The sequence below is a fragment of the Silurus meridionalis genome, chromosome 13, assembly GCF_014805685.1.
Source record: "Silurus meridionalis isolate SWU-2019-XX chromosome 13, ASM1480568v1, whole genome shotgun sequence".
In the NCBI taxonomy this organism is placed as follows: domain Eukaryota; kingdom Metazoa; phylum Chordata; class Actinopteri; order Siluriformes; family Siluridae; genus Silurus; species Silurus meridionalis.
The window spans coordinates 3178889-3196319 of NC_060896.1; the positions used below are offsets into that span (position 1 = coordinate 3178889).

At 36.8% G+C, this 17431-nt stretch overlaps 1 protein-coding gene and 1 pseudogene across 1 annotated transcript; both read left to right on the forward strand.

Annotated features, from left to right (window-relative positions):
* The first annotated feature begins 2429 nt into the window (after nucleotides 1-2429).
* Nucleotides 2430-10097, forward strand: LOC124395884 (extracellular calcium-sensing receptor-like). The gene is given in 9 exon segments (XM_046864771.1): nucleotides 2430-2677; nucleotides 4127-4403; nucleotides 5242-5681; nucleotides 5683-5830; nucleotides 5888-6073; nucleotides 6829-6946; nucleotides 6949-7037; nucleotides 8363-8486; nucleotides 9193-10097. Coding segments are annotated over 9 exon segments (2535 nt in total).
* Nucleotides 10098-10841: 744 nt separating this feature from the next.
* On the forward strand, nucleotides 10842-16621 carry LOC124395885 (annotated as a pseudogene).
* Nucleotides 16622-17431: the final 810 nt, after the last annotated feature.

Sequence of the window (17431 nt, forward strand, 5' to 3'; positions counted from 1 at the left end):
GAGGGTATTTTCCATGTTTTGTTTAGTCTGGATTGTGGGTGAAAACTCGATGACAGACTGACAGATGTCCTAAATTTGTGGGAAAAAGCTTTGCAAAATTTCTTGACAAACTGTGCACACCTATTAGAAAAGGGCACTTGTGTAAGCCCAGTGCTTCTAACCACTAACCATGCAAGAGAGATTTTGCAGTAGCAAAGGAACTATTCCGGAGGCCATTTAGAAACAGTTGGTCTAAGTCAGTGGTCCTCAACCCCTGGACCAGCACCAAAAGAATACATAACTTACATTATTTTCGTTTTATTTATTATCTGATTCTGAATGATGTTTTATTTTGGAAAATGACCAGATTCTCTCCACCACATCTGTCTATGACTCACTCTTGATGCATGTCATAATGCCTCGGTCACATGCCTCCATCCACTACCTTTTTTAAAGGGGCTGCTCCGGCCACTACCACATAATACATTATCGCTAAATTCAAACCCCCAAGAGAGCAAAATTAACAAACAACAACACAGTGGATTCACGATTATTATTAGATTTCGAAAATATCAGTTTTTATGCCGGTCGTATAATTTTAATTTGTTGTATTCCCCCCCCCATCAATCCGGTCCGTGGTGCAAAAAAGGTTGGGGACCACTAGTCTAAGTAACCCAGTCAGTGTAGGACCATTCAGTAAGCATAATCCCTGAATTCTGGTGGCCCAGGTAAATGCCCTGCCAGTAAACAGGAAAATATCCGGGTCTCCATATTGCAGTCTGAAAAGGGAACAAGAATCACTAAAAAAAATTACAAATCAAAAGGAGATTGTTGTGTCAGTTCAGTGGAAGACTGAGAACAGTATGTTCATACCATTTGTGAGATAGAATAGAACTGAGAGCTGAGTAAATGTAGTTTTTTATAAATCAACACTAAAAGGACTGATTTACACTTGTTATAAGAGGGTCATTCAAATCAAACCAAGGACTTTTGAGTTTATTAGATAAAAAAGAACAAATTTCAAAGAGTGGAAACTGCCTTTATTTTTTGCCATATTCCCCTGTTATATTTACACACTTATCCCAGCATTTATCTAACACCTGGAAATATTTGGCATAAAAAGATTTGGCTAATTGCCTGGACCATCTTAGGACAGCCTGCTTCACTCTGTGATCATAGAAAGGACTGGAATCAACACTGAAAGATCTACTGCGGCTGAGCGTCTCATCACCGCACGGTGCAAGTCTTCTGTAAATATCCGCAGGTTTTATGTCTTCTTTCACAAGAAACTTCATCACCACACTCTGTACCATGCCTGCACTAACACTGTTGATTGGTATCTTGATTAAAACTCTATGGACTGGCCCATGTGCACCACCTATCAGTAAGAGGACACAGGACTCAGGACTACAGTTTGCATTTGATCTCCATCACTGCACACCTCAACATCGTTTAGCTGTAATAAATGGTGCCACCCAGATGAGGAGAGGTTCCCTCTTGAGTCTGGTTCCTCTCAAGGTTTTTTCCCCATTCCATCTCAGGGAGTTTGTTTCTGCCAAAGTCACCACTGGCTCACTCATTAGGGACAAACTTACACTTATAAAGAACAAACTTATTCATTCTTTATCACCGCATTATCTGTGTAAAGCTGCTTTGAGACAATGTGCAATGTTAAAAGCGCTATACAAATATAAAATGAATTGACACACTCGCCACCTACTACTACATACAAGCATCCAATTTAATACCTGTAAAAATAAAAGTCCTGGTTTGACTTGAACACTGCTCGTAATTAAGACAGCGCTCCCATGTTCTCCCTGGCAGCAGGAGCCTTTCGCTCAACGTCTCTGCTACCTCTAGTGATAACACAAGGCTAAAACAGCTGTTGAAAAATTTAACTGTTTCTAAAATTCATTTCTCATTATAAAAAGTCGGTATTGTTCCAAAATAACTTGAATAATAATTTTCCACCTGCTGTTACTAAATTTGTATCCCAATTATAAAGAATAATCTTCAATACATTCAGAATGGTTCAAATTGTTGTGGCAAAAGTTGAATTTGTTTTTGCTAATGTTCACATTATATATTCTATATTCAATTTTAATGCATTTTTATTCAGAAAATAAATAAATAAATCAATAAATCAATAACTTTGTAATAACATTACCAACCAAAACCAACTTGTATAATAACTGATTAGATTAGATAACTCATGGCACCATCACTCACTCAGCTGTGTGTCTAATTCCTAATTGATGAGCAATTATCTCTATTTCTTGGACCCGGGAGAAGGTGTGATTTGGAAAACCTCAGAACACTTTAGTCCATGTTTTTTGTTTGTTTTATTTTCAATTTTTTTTTCTCTCTTAGGACTTCACAGACACTAGAAATAGCTCCTGAAATCATGTGCAGCCAGATGAAGGCAGAACAGTGAAGCTTCACTAGATCCCATGACTGCTGCAGTCATTTCACCGAGCCCGTCCACACTGGCTTTATTATTACTGGTAGTGTGTGAGGTTGTGGTGGGGGAATCTCAACAGGAGGGGTGTGTGTACTTGGACCGCTCGCAGCATGTCGACAATGTGGGTCTCTCTCAGGATGGAGATGTGGTCATCGGAGCACTTATCAATTTCTACATGCAGCCACCGGCCGTTGACCTGAGCTTCACAGAAGAACCGCACCTGCAGCCCTGCTACGAGTGAGTGAGTTGGTGGCTCTCAGTCTTTCTCCAAATGTATTAGATATTTTCTCTTAACGAATAATAATTCATAAAATTGTGCTCTGTTCATGATTTCTCTTCACAGTCAAACCTGGATCATTTGACAGTTCAGAATATTCTGCATTAGAAATTATTATTAAAATGATTATTATTAAATTAATATTAGTCAGTGTTATTTGCTAGATAAATGCCATTCTGTCAAAAATATCTATTCATTTTTTTATTTGTATTTATTTATTTGTTTGGTTGTTTCTTTCCTTTAAATCGTGTGCACCCTTTTTTTTACAGAATAAGTAACAATACAATTATGCAGGCTTTATAGTTGCGAGGCGAAAAAAAAAAGATTGTCTTGCAAAAAGGTCACAGCAGTGAACATGACTGAGGTGATGACGTTTTCCCTGTTTTATCCCATCTCCCTCATTAGCTACTTATGTTCAGTTTGACCTGTTATAAACATTATTATATGTATTATTGACTTCTTCAGCTTGCTTGAGCTGGACATTCGATCTTATTTCAATCTAAACCATGATGGTTCAAAAACAGTATATATAAACATAATGTTCTGTTGTTGGAAGGTTCAGAAACAGAAACATTTGGCTTTAATAAAAAGGCAAACCATGTTTATAAAATTTGCACTGATGGATTTGTGGATGTCTGTGGTACATTCAAATGTTTCCCTGTCTATGAAATGTTCATCTGTATAGTCACAGAAATTGCTACAATCATCAGTACACTTTTGTGCCTTTAGTAAGTGTGACTAGTGGATGGTTACATTAAGGGTTTAAAATGTAATTCTGGTTGAATCTTTTTTATTTATTTTTTTTATTTAAATAAGTACATAAAGGAATGATACTTTCTTGATAACATGTTAGCACATGATGTTTATTTCTGGTAAAATCTCTCATATATATATATATATATATATATATATATATAAATATATATATATATATATATATATATATATATATATATATATATATATATATATATATATATACAAAAACTGTAGCACACACTTGGCATCTGATCGCCTTTACACTACCTGTTGCACACAGTGTGTGAGATGCAGGCAAACACTCTCTCTCTCTCTCTCTCTCTCTCTCTCTCTCTCTCTATATATATATATATATATATATATATATATATATATATACTATATTATGTGATATAATGGTGTGTATTGATTGATTGTCATTATTTGAAGCTTTCACATAAAAATATATATATATCATTTCTTTATTGCGTAACCTTGCAAAAATATTATGCTTGAATTAATTTTATACTTTCTGCTTATGCATTTTGCATTATCTAACCTTTTATATATCATTTGCCAGCCATTAATGCTTCTGCAACATGTATTAAACACTTGAGGATTTATATTATCCAGCTGTTAATATAATCCAGCCTTCTCCTTTCCTGTTTCAGATTTCAGGAGAGTCCTGTGCAATGGGCTCAGGCTGTCGTATTCGCCGTGGAGGAGATCAACAGAAACCCGTATTTGCTCCCGGGGGTTCGACTCGGCTACCGGATCATGGACAGCTGCTCGCGCTATCCTCATAGCCTGAGAGCGGTCATGTCCATGATCAGTGGAGGGAACGGCACCTGTGAGACCACCAGGCCTGCCAAGCTCATCATTGGAGACTCTGCTTCCACACAGTGTATTATTCTGTCCAGAGTTCTGAGCCCACTGCGTGTTCCAATGGTGAGTGTCATGTTGAGAATGGTTATTACATAGACATTGTATTGTATGAAATAAGCATGTTTTTATGGAATACTATAGAAATGCTATAGAACGCTGAATTGATAGTATAGTAAATAGTAAAATGATAGTAATCAACTAAAAAAAAATTATGAGAGGGGTGAAAATGAAACAAAAGTCTCTGATTTCAGTGTATTTTCTGTCAAAACATTTATAAACCTATCATTTCTGAATATATATAAATATAGGTTTTGAATGTAAGGATACAATACACCAGAAAATATTATGTATATTTAAACAATTTCACTTTGTAAGTCAGAGCGCGACACTGTATGGCCAAAAGTATGTGGACACCCAATTATTACATCCATACGTGATTCTTTTCCAAACGATTACTGCCAGGTTAGGAGCAAAGATTTGTATAGAGTGTCTTTGGATACTGTAAGATCTCCTTCTCTGGAATTAAAGTGATGATTCTGCATGCCAATGTGTCTCTATGAACATGTGGTCAGTGCAGATTTGTGTGGAAGCATTAGATGAGTCCTGACCTCAATCCATCTGGACATCTTTAGAAGAACTTGGCCTTCTAATGACCTGGCAGGTCTCCTTGCTTGACTGGACAGATTTTCTCATGGATGAATGAACATCACAGATTCATTCCAAAAAAAATTTAGAGAAAAGCCCCCCTCCGAGAGGAGAGTAGGTTATAAAGTCTCAAATGGAAAAGTTCAACAAGCATACAAGTGTGATGATTAGGTGTGAGGTGTCCATATACTTCTGGCTATATAGTCTTTCTCATTGTGTTCCAGTATGTTGTGAATATTTTCTGTTTCTCCCTCAGATCAGCTACCTGGCTACATGTGTGTGTCTCAGTAACAGACGAGAGTATCCCAATTTCTTCCGCACCATCTCCAGTGACATGTACCAGGCTCGCACCATGGCCCAGATGGCCAAACGCTTCGGTTGGACCTGGGTCGGTGCCGTAGTGGAAGAAAATGACTATGGACTCCAGGCATTGCAAGCGTTCAAAGAAGAAACTAAGGGTACTGGTATCTGCCTAGCTTTTGTCAGCACTATCTTCCGGGAGAGACTGGCAAAAGATGTGGATCGTGCTGTAAAGATGGTGCAGAGCTCATCTGCTCGTGTGATCATTGTAATTGTGTGGGATATGGATGTAGAAGTTTTCCTCACTGAGCTGGTTCGCAGAAACGTCACAGACCGCCAGTTCATAGCCAGTGAGGTTTGGAGTACCAGTAGCCTTCTCTTAAACAACCCTGAGCTATAGTATTTCTCAAGGCACACTAGGAGTGGCTGTTAGGAGTGCACCTATTCCTGGATTTGAGAAACACCTCCGTGAGCTCCATCCCTCTCGATATCCTCAAGACATGATACTGAGAGTGTTATGGGAGAGGACGTTTGGCTGCAGCCCAGTACAGAACAACATGGTGGCTTCTCAGAGTGGTTTACCACCATGCAGTGGGAAGGAGAGTCTAGAGGGGATTCAGAATGGCGTTACAGACGTCTCCAACTTAAGAGCCACTTATAACGTCTATCTGGCTGTTTATGCAGCTGCACACGCGCTTCACTCTCTACTGGCCTGCACTGCACCTACCAGTTCTGACCCCACAGTGACCCCACGCTGCTCTGCTCCAGACATCATCACAACACAACAGGTCAAATGTGTTATAATTTCGAATTTATATTGCTCTTATTTTTAATGCATAATTTATAAAACCTCTAAATCTACTTAGTGATGCTTAAAGTTCTAGTCTCATTTAAATAATTCACTGAATATTTAAGTAATAAATTACAACTGGGTTTGACTAATTATGTGAGTATTTACTGAATGTAGGTACAATAAATACACAATTGCAATCATGCAGTTGCAATTTCACAATGTTTGTCTCCATGTTAGTAATAAGACAAACAAACAAACAAACATACAAAACACAGCTGACCAATTAGATTTAAGAATTTTATAAACAAACTGGTAATTTGTGCAAATTAATTAAAAACAAACAGGTAATGATTATTATCCTCGATGCCTTATGCTGAGGTTGCTCAATGTTTAAGGCTCTGGATTACTGATCAGAAGGTTGGGGGTTCAAGCCCTGTTATTGCCAAGCTGCCACTCTTGGGCCCCTGAGCAAGGCCCCGAACACTCTGTGCTCCAGGGGTGCTGTATCATAGCTGACCCCAGCTTCCAACATCATTGGGATATGTGAAGAATGAATTTCACTGTGCTGTAGAGTACATGTGACAAGTGTAAAGCTCTCTTTCCTTTCCTTTCCTTTCCTTTCCTTTCCTTTCCTTTCCTTTCCTTTCCTTTCCTTTCCTTTCCCAGGGTGTAGAATTCAATAGATGTTTACATTTTAGACTATCCATAATATAACAGCCCTTTCAGCTGACCTTCCTTTTGTCCTCTCAGCTATTAGAGCACCTTGAGCTGGTGAACTTCACCACTCATTTGGGAGAGAAGTTTTATTTTCAAGATGGGGAGACTCCTGCTGTTTATGACATAGTGAATTGGCAAAAAGGTCCTGGAGGTCAATGCAGTATGTCCTCATCGGCAGACTGGAGGGTCCTAACCTCATCCTTAACGAGTCTGCCATCAAATGGCCAGGAAACTCAAACAAGGTAACAAAGATTAACATGTAAACATAACCAATAGTCATACAAGTATAACTGGTCAGTTTTTGATATCTAGTTGGTGGTAAATTTAATACTATGACCTTAAATATTAGAAAAATATTTTGGTAGATATTTTATTATACTATATTATAGGTGGACTTTAGACCACCACAGTTGTATTTAAAGCAGGACGCCAAAGTCATGTTTTATGTTATATTATTATTTCATTTGTTTTATGAACTCTGCCTTACCAAATCAGTACAAAAACACATTTAATGTTCAAATATTATTTTCCAACAAAACAATTTTTTTTATTTGTCAATAAAGCAAGCAACATATTATATAATAGACCATATTTTACACAAAAAAGGTCACTGGGTTTTGCTCCCAAAAAGAAAGACTATGGCACATGCTCTCAATTATACTAATATCCTGTGTATAATTATATATAAATTTATATAATATTTTATATAAATAGAAATATATGTAATATTTTATTATATATATATATATATTTACATATTTTATGTAAATATATATATATATATATATATATATATATATATATATATATATATATATATATATATATAAATATATATATATATTATATATATATATATATATATATATATATATATATATATATATATATATATATATATATATATATATATATATATATATATATATTTACTTAATACTTAATAATATATAAAAAATATATATAATATTTTATATAAATATAAAATATTTGTGTTAAATTCAATACTATGACCTTAAATATTAGAAAAATATTTTGGTAGATATTTTATTATACTATATTATAGGTTTTATAGTCTTTGACCGCCACAGTTTTATGCAAAAGTCATGTTTTATGTTATATTATTTAATTTGTTTCATGAACTCTGCCTTACCAACTCAGTACAAAAACATATGTTCAAACATTATTTTTCAACTATTTTTTTTTATTTGTCAATAAAGCAAGCAACATATTATATAATAGACCACAATTATACTAATTAATTATATTAATTATACTAATATCCTTTTAAAACTATAAAAAGATATCCCTGATGACTATTTGTAGTTAAATGTAAATATTTTCTTGTCTCATTTATTTACTTGATCTTCACTGCTCAGAATCGAAGCCATTAATCCAAATCTTCCCACAAACTACCATTGTATGCACTATATGTGTATTTATGCTGAATTTTAAAAAAATTGTGATTGAATGTTAAACAGGTAAAGAACCCTGAGTGTTGAAATCTAAATTACACAGTATCACTACATGTCTGTGCTAAATATCTTTTTGTCTCTGATTATTTTAGGTTCCTGTGTCTGTGTGCACTGCTGAATGCCCCCAAGGCACACGCAAAGTTATAAAGAAGGGCTTACCGGTTTGCTGCTTCGACTGCCTGCCCTGCGCTGAAGGCGAATTCAGCAATGTCACAGGTCAATTATGTGATACTTAACACTTCAATAAAATACCTGATAACATCATTTATTACTAATTTTCTTCCCTGTTATTGTATGGTATAATTGTTGATTCTATCTCAGAGTTATTAAATGCTGCATTCTGATTGGTCAGAAGGTGCTCATTCTAATAGCTTTTTCTATAGCAACAATTGAGGAATAAAATGAATATGGACGATGCACCTAAAAATATCAGTGATACGGTATAAAGAAAGATAATAATTCCATAAACAGATGTTTATTTTGCATTGATTAAAGGCTTCTCTTGTCTCATTGCTTGATAATAGTCTATAAAAGAAAGAAAGGTGCTTTATACTTGTCACATGTACTTTACAGTACAGTAAAATTCATCACATACTGTATCTCAGTGATTTTAGGTGCTGGGGTAGCCATGAGTGGCAGCTTGGTGATACCAGGGCTTAAACGCCAACCTTATGATCAGTAACCCAGAGCCTACACTTCCACCATAGTGATAACAGATTTGGTCTGCTGATGTTCCACAACGTTTATCAGTTTATCACATGAAAAATGATGTATTTTTTTTAAGTACATTAAGTAGCAATACAGTACATGAAATGAATTCAACATTTCAGGTGGTGAAAATCTGAAAATATAAAACCTTTAGTATTCAGAAGAACAAGTTTTTAAAATGGTTAAAGTTAAAGTTGTTTTTCTCTTTTTCCAGGTTCACCAGAATGTTATCGATGCCCCCCAGAATTCTGGTCCAACCATCTCAGGACTGCGTGTGTACCACGTGAGATTGAGTATCTCTCCTTTAACGAGACAATGGGCATCACATTGACCACCGTGGCCTTGTGTGGTGCTGTGATGACAGCAGCTGTAGGTGTGGTTTTTGTGTACTACAGACAGACTCCTATCGTCAAAGCCAACAACTCGGAGCTGAGCTTCCTGCTCTTGCTGTCACTCAAACTCTGCTTCCTGTGTTCCCTGGTGTTTGTGGGTCAGCCCTCATTATGGTCATGCAGGCTACAGCAAGCAGCGTTCGGGATCAGTTTTGTTCTCTGCATCTCGTGCATTCTGGTCAAAACCATTGTGGTTCTGGTTGCTTTTCGTTCAGCTCGACCTGGATCTGCAGCCCTTATAAAGTGGTTTGGACCGGGCCAGCAAAGAGGAAGTGTTCTGTTCTTTACCTGCATTCAGGTGATTATCTGTGCAGTATGGTTGTCTGTCAGCCCCCCATTTCCTTACCGCAACTTAAGCATTCAAGGGTCAAAGGTCATCTTGGAGTGCATGGTGGGGTCGGTTACAGGCTTTTCTCTGGTTCTGGGCTACATTGGACTGTTAGCTGCAGTTTGCTTCCTGCTGGCCTTCTTCGCCCGAAAGCTTCCAGACAATTTCAATGAGGCCAAATTCATCACTTTCAGCATGTTGATCTTCTGTGCTGTGTGGATCACCTTTGTTCCAGCGTACATCAGCTCACCAGGAAAGTACAGTGTGGCTGTAGAGATATTTGCCATTCTGGCTTCCAGTTTTGGTCTCCTGATCTGTATATTTGCCCCAAAATGTTACATTATTTTACTCAGACCAGAAAACAATTCCAAGAAATTTCTCATGGGGAAAATCAAATAGAGACAGATTTTAAAAGTGTCTGCACTTTACTGTGATCTCGTCATCTAACAAAAGCTGTTCATGGATTCCACTGTAATTTCTTATTCAAAGCTAATTCACAAAATACTACCAATTCTACTGTTAGATACCTTCAAATATAAGTATTGCAAATGGCACATGAAATTATGGATGTTCATATTTAATAAATCATTGTTTTTCTTTGAATATTTCTTGTGAGTTGTTTTTTTTTTATTCTAACCCTAAACATAATTCTAACCCTACTATTCACTTTTTAACTATATCATAATACCTTATTTATTTCTCAGTATGTAAATAATTAACAATACAGCATTTTATATTTAAGTGTATCAAGATACTTTAAGTATATTTTAAGATAATGTTCTACCCTAAAAAGTCTGACTCCATAGCAATAGGTTTCTGACTGGTTTAAGTAGCTGTGGTTGGTATGATATTTCACCCGAAACATGTATTTTTAATATTTTCATCTGTAGAAATTGCTGAATTAAACCAACTTTACTATTCCACATCCCCATTAACTCAGCTGTGTTAATCCCTAATTGTTAAGCAATTATCTCTAATTTCTATACCAGGGAAAAGGAGGTGTGATCGGGAACACCTCGGAACAATTTAGTACATGTTATTTATTTTTCTTGTTGTCTCTTAGGACTTCATGGGTATTAGAAATAGCTACAGAAACGCTATGCAGCCAGAGGAAGGCAGAGTAGTGAAGCTTCACCTGATCTCATGACCACCTCGGTCCTTTCAGTGCACCTGTTCCTGTCTGCATTATTATTATTATTACTATTATTATGGGTTGTATGTGACGCTGTGACAGGAACATCTCAACAGGAGAGGTGTGTATACCTGGACCGTGCACAGCATCTCGACACCGTGGGTCTCTCTCAGGATGGAGATGTGATCATCGGAGCCCTCATCAACTTCTACATGCAGCCACCAGGCTTTGACCTGAGCTTCACTGAAGAACCGTACCTGCAGCCCTGTTATGAGTAAGTTTCTGCCTGTCAGTATCTCTTCAAAAATCATCAGATATTTCAATATTTCATGGTGATGTCATTTTGGTTTTTTTTTTTACTGCTTATGGTTTTTCTTCACAGTCAAATCTGGATCAATAAATAGTTTTTTTTAGTAGTTGCCAACTTGAATTGGACAAGTCAGTGTTAAACAGGATGCTGGTATTGTGCCAGTCTTTCTTTGCCAAAGAAAGAGAGCAATACACAGTAATAAAATAGCCAATGGTGTTAAATCTGCTCTGTTATAAATGTTATTAAATTATTATATTAACTTTATTAGAATCTGAATCGGTATCACAAGAAACTTATCATTGTGTGCTAGTGCTATAAAAAATATATTGAAAACAAAGAAGAAAATACAATTATAAAGTAATAAAGATAAAGAAGTTACAATGCAATTAGTGCAAAAGGCAATGCAAAAGATTATAATTGTCAAATAAGATGCAGGGTTGCAAAATAGTTGTCTTTGTTGTTTGCAAGAATGTAAAGCATATGAATTACAGTGTGAAATACACTAGTGTAATGTTTCTGTTTGTAGAAAACAGATAAGAGATAAGAACATGTATGAATAAATGTAACCTCAGTCAAAACCTCACTAACTCATAAAAAAAAACAATACACTTATAAACAAAATGTTCAGTGCAAGAAAAGAAAGTTTCATGGCTCTAATTGAAAGACAATGTATTGTTGTAGACGAATGTTAACGAGTCTCGGTTTTGTGGAGTTTATTGTCTCCTGTCTACAAAATGTGTTGCGAAAATGAACGTCTCAGGAAACGGCTATTAAACTGGTACCATTTCTTGATGCTATAATAATATTTTAATCAAGTGTACACTGATTATTCTACAAGTCTGTATTGTGTATAGAGTAAACATTTAAAGCTTTAAAAGGTTATGATCCAGTTGTGTATTTTAATGCTTGATTACCGGTACACAATATCTACCCTTTTCATGGTAAACATACTGTAGATGAATTTTATTGAAATGATGTGCTCAGCTTTTTTAATCTAAGTAATCTCAGGTATTAAATTCAAATATAGAGCACATATAATAGATCATTTTAATACTTTTCTGGTATAATCCGTATGTAAAGACCAAAACTGTAGAATGTGCTGGTTGCTTTTACACTACTGCTGCATGATGCATGTGACCATGCGCTGTTCATAAATCTCTGGAGTGTAATGCACATCATTTCGAGTGCACTGGTGTAAAGGACACATCTGACTTGAACTCGATGAGATTTGTAAAAATGAAAAGAGAAATTAATTTCAATATCAATGCACACTGCAGAGGATCAGAAACTTCATTTTTTGTATTAAAGTATCAATCCGTGATCATAGTTATTTATAAAATATAAAATGATGATTATATTGAGAACATATTCGTACATTGTTATACCGTATGGATGTATATTTTTGTACTTTTGTATTATTTATTTGGTCAGTACAAAATTATTGTACATGCCTGAACCTTCTTTTTATTCTTCCATCTAAAATTGTAATATGGCAGAATGCCAGTAAAAGAAACCAGAAACCAGAACTGTGGCAGATGCTCAGTATAATTTACCAGGCAGGTTTGGTATAAACGGCACAACATGTACTTCAGAAATGTTTAAATTTTATATTATAAAAGCCTAAAGTTGTTTGGTTAATTACTCTGCACACTGCAATTTTTAATGTATTGTGATTGAAAAAGAAATGAATTTGATTGATTTTGAAGGTGTGTGTGTGTGTGTGTGTGTGTGTGTGTGTGTGTGTGTGTGTGCGCTTAGTTTCACTGTATCAAACATTGCAGACTTGCACAATCAAACATCTATTAACACCCTCGTCTTGCCTGTTTCAGATTTCAGGAAAGCCCTGTGCAGTGGGCTCAGGCTGTTGTATTTGCTGTGGAGGAGATTAACAAAAGCCCATCTTTGCTCCCGGGAGTCGAACTGGGCTACCGGATTATGGATAGTTGCTCTCGCTACCCACATAGCCTGAGATCAGTTATGTCATTGATAAGTGGAGGAAACGGCACCTGTGAGGCCTCTCGGCCTGCAAAAATTATTATCGGAGAAGCAACTTCATCACAGTCTATTATTCTGTCCAGAGTTCTGAGCCCACTGAGTGTACCAATGGTAAGTGTCATGCTGAGAATTGTGATTATATAGACAGTGAGCCACTGTACTGAGCGATATTTAAATATACTGTAGAAGGCTAATGGGTATCACAAGTGGGTCCATGAAGCATTGTCAGGGGTCCGTAGTTTTCTGTAGTAGCTACCATGATAAAAGTTATTGAGTTCCTATTGGTATGTGAATTATCAATTGAACTGAATGGATTTAATCCAGTTTTGGAGTCACTGATTATCTGTATATGTTATGAATATTTTCTGTTTCCCCCTCAGATCAGCTACCTGGCTACATGTGTGTGTCTCAGTAACAGACGAGAGTATCCCAATTTCTTCCGCACCATCCCCAGTGACATGTACCAGGCTCGCACTATGGCCCAGATGGCCAAACGCTTCGGTTGGACCTGGGTCGGTGCCGTAGTGGAAGAAAATGACTATGGACTCCAGGCCGTGCAGGCATTTAGGGAGGAAACAAAAGGGACCAGCATCTGCCTAGCTTTTGTCAGCACTATCTTCCGGGAGAGACTGGCAAAAGATGTGGATCGTGCCGTGACAGTGGTCCAAAGCTCATCTGCTCGTGTGATCATGGTGTTCGCTTGGTATGTGGATGTAGAAGTTTTCCTCACTGAGCTGGTTCGCAGAAACGTAACCGATCGCCAGTTCCTGGCCAGTGAGATCTGGAGTACCAGTAGCCTTCTCTTGAGCAACCCTGAGCTCTTTACCATTACTGAAGGCACACTAGGAGTGGCTGTTAGGAGTGCACCTATTCCTGGATTTGAGAAACACCTCCGTGAGCTCCATCCCTCTCGATATCCTCAAGACATGATACTGAGAGTGTTATGGGAGAGGACGTTTGGCTGCAGCCCAGTACAGAACAACATGGTGGCTTCTCAGAGTGGTTTACCACCATGCAGTGGGAAGGAGAGTCTAGAGGGGATTCAGAATGGCGTTACAGACGTCTCCAACTTAAGAGCCACTTATAACGTCTATCAGGCTGTTTATGCAGCTGCACACGCGCTTCACTCTCTACTGGCCTGCACTGCACCTACCAGTTCTGACCCCACAGTGACCCCACGATGCTCTTCTCCAGACATCATCACAACACAACAGGTAATGCTCTGTAATTCATAACAACATTTTATTCCATTTATAACCTTATGAATATATATTGGCCTTTATTATATTTTAATTATTCATGTATATAATATTTTGTGATGCATTTATATTTATGGGTCAGAACTCTTTTGGCAGCCAAAGTGGGACTAACACAATATTAGGCAGGTGGTCATAATGTTATGCCTGAATGGTTGCCAAGTTCTTTCGATACTTCTGCAATTCTAAAATCTTAAGGCATTACTCGCTAACTTTAGCCACTGCTGTGGCTTAAACGTTGACATTTTTCATGTCCCCAAAGTCTCTTTCATTAATTAAATATAGACATCTTGTTAGATGAAACCACCACTAAATACTTAGTTAAATTTTTTTTATAGTCTTATTTTATTTTGGTTATTAGTTTGTGATTGTGTAAGTTGACTGCCTTACAGGTCCCTGTGGATCAGCATTAGTGTTAAAGCTGCAGTTATTATTATCACCAATTACATTTAAGGATTTAACAGTGCTGCGGTGTAGCTAAATCTCAATTTAATAATTAGTGATTCATAATCATGTCAAAAATACAATCATTATTTCATAATTAAATAAAATACATACTACAGTCTTGGCTAAATTTTCTCCTCTTCTCTCAGCTATTAGAGCACCTTAAGCTGGTGAACTTCACAACTCATTTGGGAGAGAAGTTTTATTTTCAAGATGGGGAGACTCCTGCTGTTTATGACATAGTGAACTGGCAGAAAGGTCCTGCAGGTGTCTTGGATTATGTTCTTATTGGCCGACTGGAGGGTCCTAACCTCATCCTTAATGAGTCTGCCATCAAATGGCCAGGAAACTCAAACAAGGTACTGTAACAAAGATACATTTAGGCTAAATATTATTATATTACTATTCTACAAAAACGATCAATATTATGTGGTTATTGATTTTTTTTTTTAATTCTCTGATAATTCAGGTTCCTGTGTCTGTGTGCACTGCTGAATGCCCCCAAGGGACAAGGAAAGCTATGAAAAAGGGCCTGCCAGTTTGCTGCTTTGACTGCCTTCCCTGTGCTGAAGGCGAATTCAGCAACGTCACAGGTCAACAAATGTCCTTTCAAACACCAGTCAGGGCCTTTGAAACAATACTGTTTACATCGCAATGAATAAAAGGGCGAAGCGAGTCAAATTTTGTTACAAATATGTTCCAGCATTGAAATAGTGAATATTTCGATTGGGATTTCTATTTCTATTTAACATTCATAAAAGTCTTCTTTATCTTGTTTATTTAATAAAAACAGTCCTTTTTTCAAATTTAATTTTCAGGTTCACTTGAATGTTATAGATGCCCCCTAGAATTCTGGTCCAACCATCTCAGGACTGCGTGTGTACCACGTGAGATTGAGTATCTCTCCTTTAACGAGACAATGGGCATCACATTGACCACCGTGGCCTTGTGTGGTGCTGTAATGACAGCAGCTGTAGGTGTGGTTTTTGTGTACTACAGACAGACTCCTATCGTCAAAGCCAACAACTCGGAGCTGAGCTTCCTGCTCTTGCTGTCACTCAAACTCTGCTTCCTGTGTTCTCTGGTGTTTGTGGGTCAGCCCTCATTATGGTCATGCAGGCTACAGCAAGCAGCGTTCGGGATCAGTTTTGTTCTCTGCATCTCGTGCATTCTGGTCAAAACCATTGTGGTTCTGGTTGCTTTTCGTTCAGCTCGACCTGGATCTGCAGCCCTTATGAAGTGGTTTGGACCGGGCCAGCAAAGAGGAAGTGTTCTGTTCTTTACCTGCATTCAGGTGATTATCTGTGCAGTATGGTTGTCCCTCAGTCCCCCATTTCCTCACCGCAACTTAAGCATTCAAGGGTCAAAGATCATCTTGGAGTGCATGGTGGGGTCGGTGACAGGCTTTTCTCTGGTTCTGGGCTACATTGGACTGTTAGCTGCAGTTTGCTTCCTGCTGGCCTTCTTCGCCCGAAAGCTTCCAGACAATTTCAATGAGGCCAAATTCATCACTTTCAGCATGTTGATCTTCTGTGCTGTGTGGATCACCTTTGTTCCAGCGTACATCAGCTCACCAGGAAAGTACAGTGTGGCTGTAGAGATATTTGCCATTCTGGCTTCCAGTTTTGGTGTCTTGATTTGTATATTTGCCCCAAAATGTTACATTATTTTACTCAGACCAGAAAAGAACACCAAGAAATTTCTCATGGGGAAAATGCAATAGAGGAACAGGATCTTCAGTACTGTAGTCACTGCCTTCTCTTTAATAATGAAACCATGTTCATAAAGCTTTTTGTTTTTAAATAAAAAGGGACTTTATGTGAATTGTGAATGGTACCTTGTGGTACTTTCAGTGTGTTCATGTTAAAACAATGTCAGTTAATATTTAATAAATTATATGATTGCACATAGCGTTCAAGTGCACAATTTTCACTGCTGATAATTTAATTCATTTCAGTTTGTTTATTTTTTGTTTATTTATCAGTTTTCCAATTTAGTCAATTGAAAAAGTGATAATAATAATAATAATAGGATAATAATAATTATTATTTACACTGGTTATACTGATTCAAACTAACTCCTATAACTTAATACTATATAAACCTTAAAGTCAAAAATTGCAATTATGTGTAAACAGGAACTTATCAGTAGTTTAAAGATACAAAGTCATTTATGAATTTATTATATTTTCAACTTAGAGATTATGGTGTTACACTGAAGTTAATAAATATTTAATGATAAATACTTGTGCATCTAAATCATCATATCCAATGAATCCTCCAGCTTTTTTCCCTTATCTAAAAAAAAAGGTTTCTGCAAATGTCAGATGAAAGTAGTAGGTAATTTACCACTTTAACCAACATTTTCTCTTTGTAATTGTGTATCTTAACATATCTAAGGGCTTCTGCAAAAATACATATTTCAGGACTTTTTCAAAAGCTAACAATATTTCTGAATAGCTGCAACTGACAGATAGAAAAAGTGAAGTTATATTATATAACATAGATTTGAGCCAGACCTCAGATATGGTAATATAAAAGGCAAATACATTTTCTTTTAAATGAAAGTAAATAGGAAGGTCAGTGCCTGAGGGTTG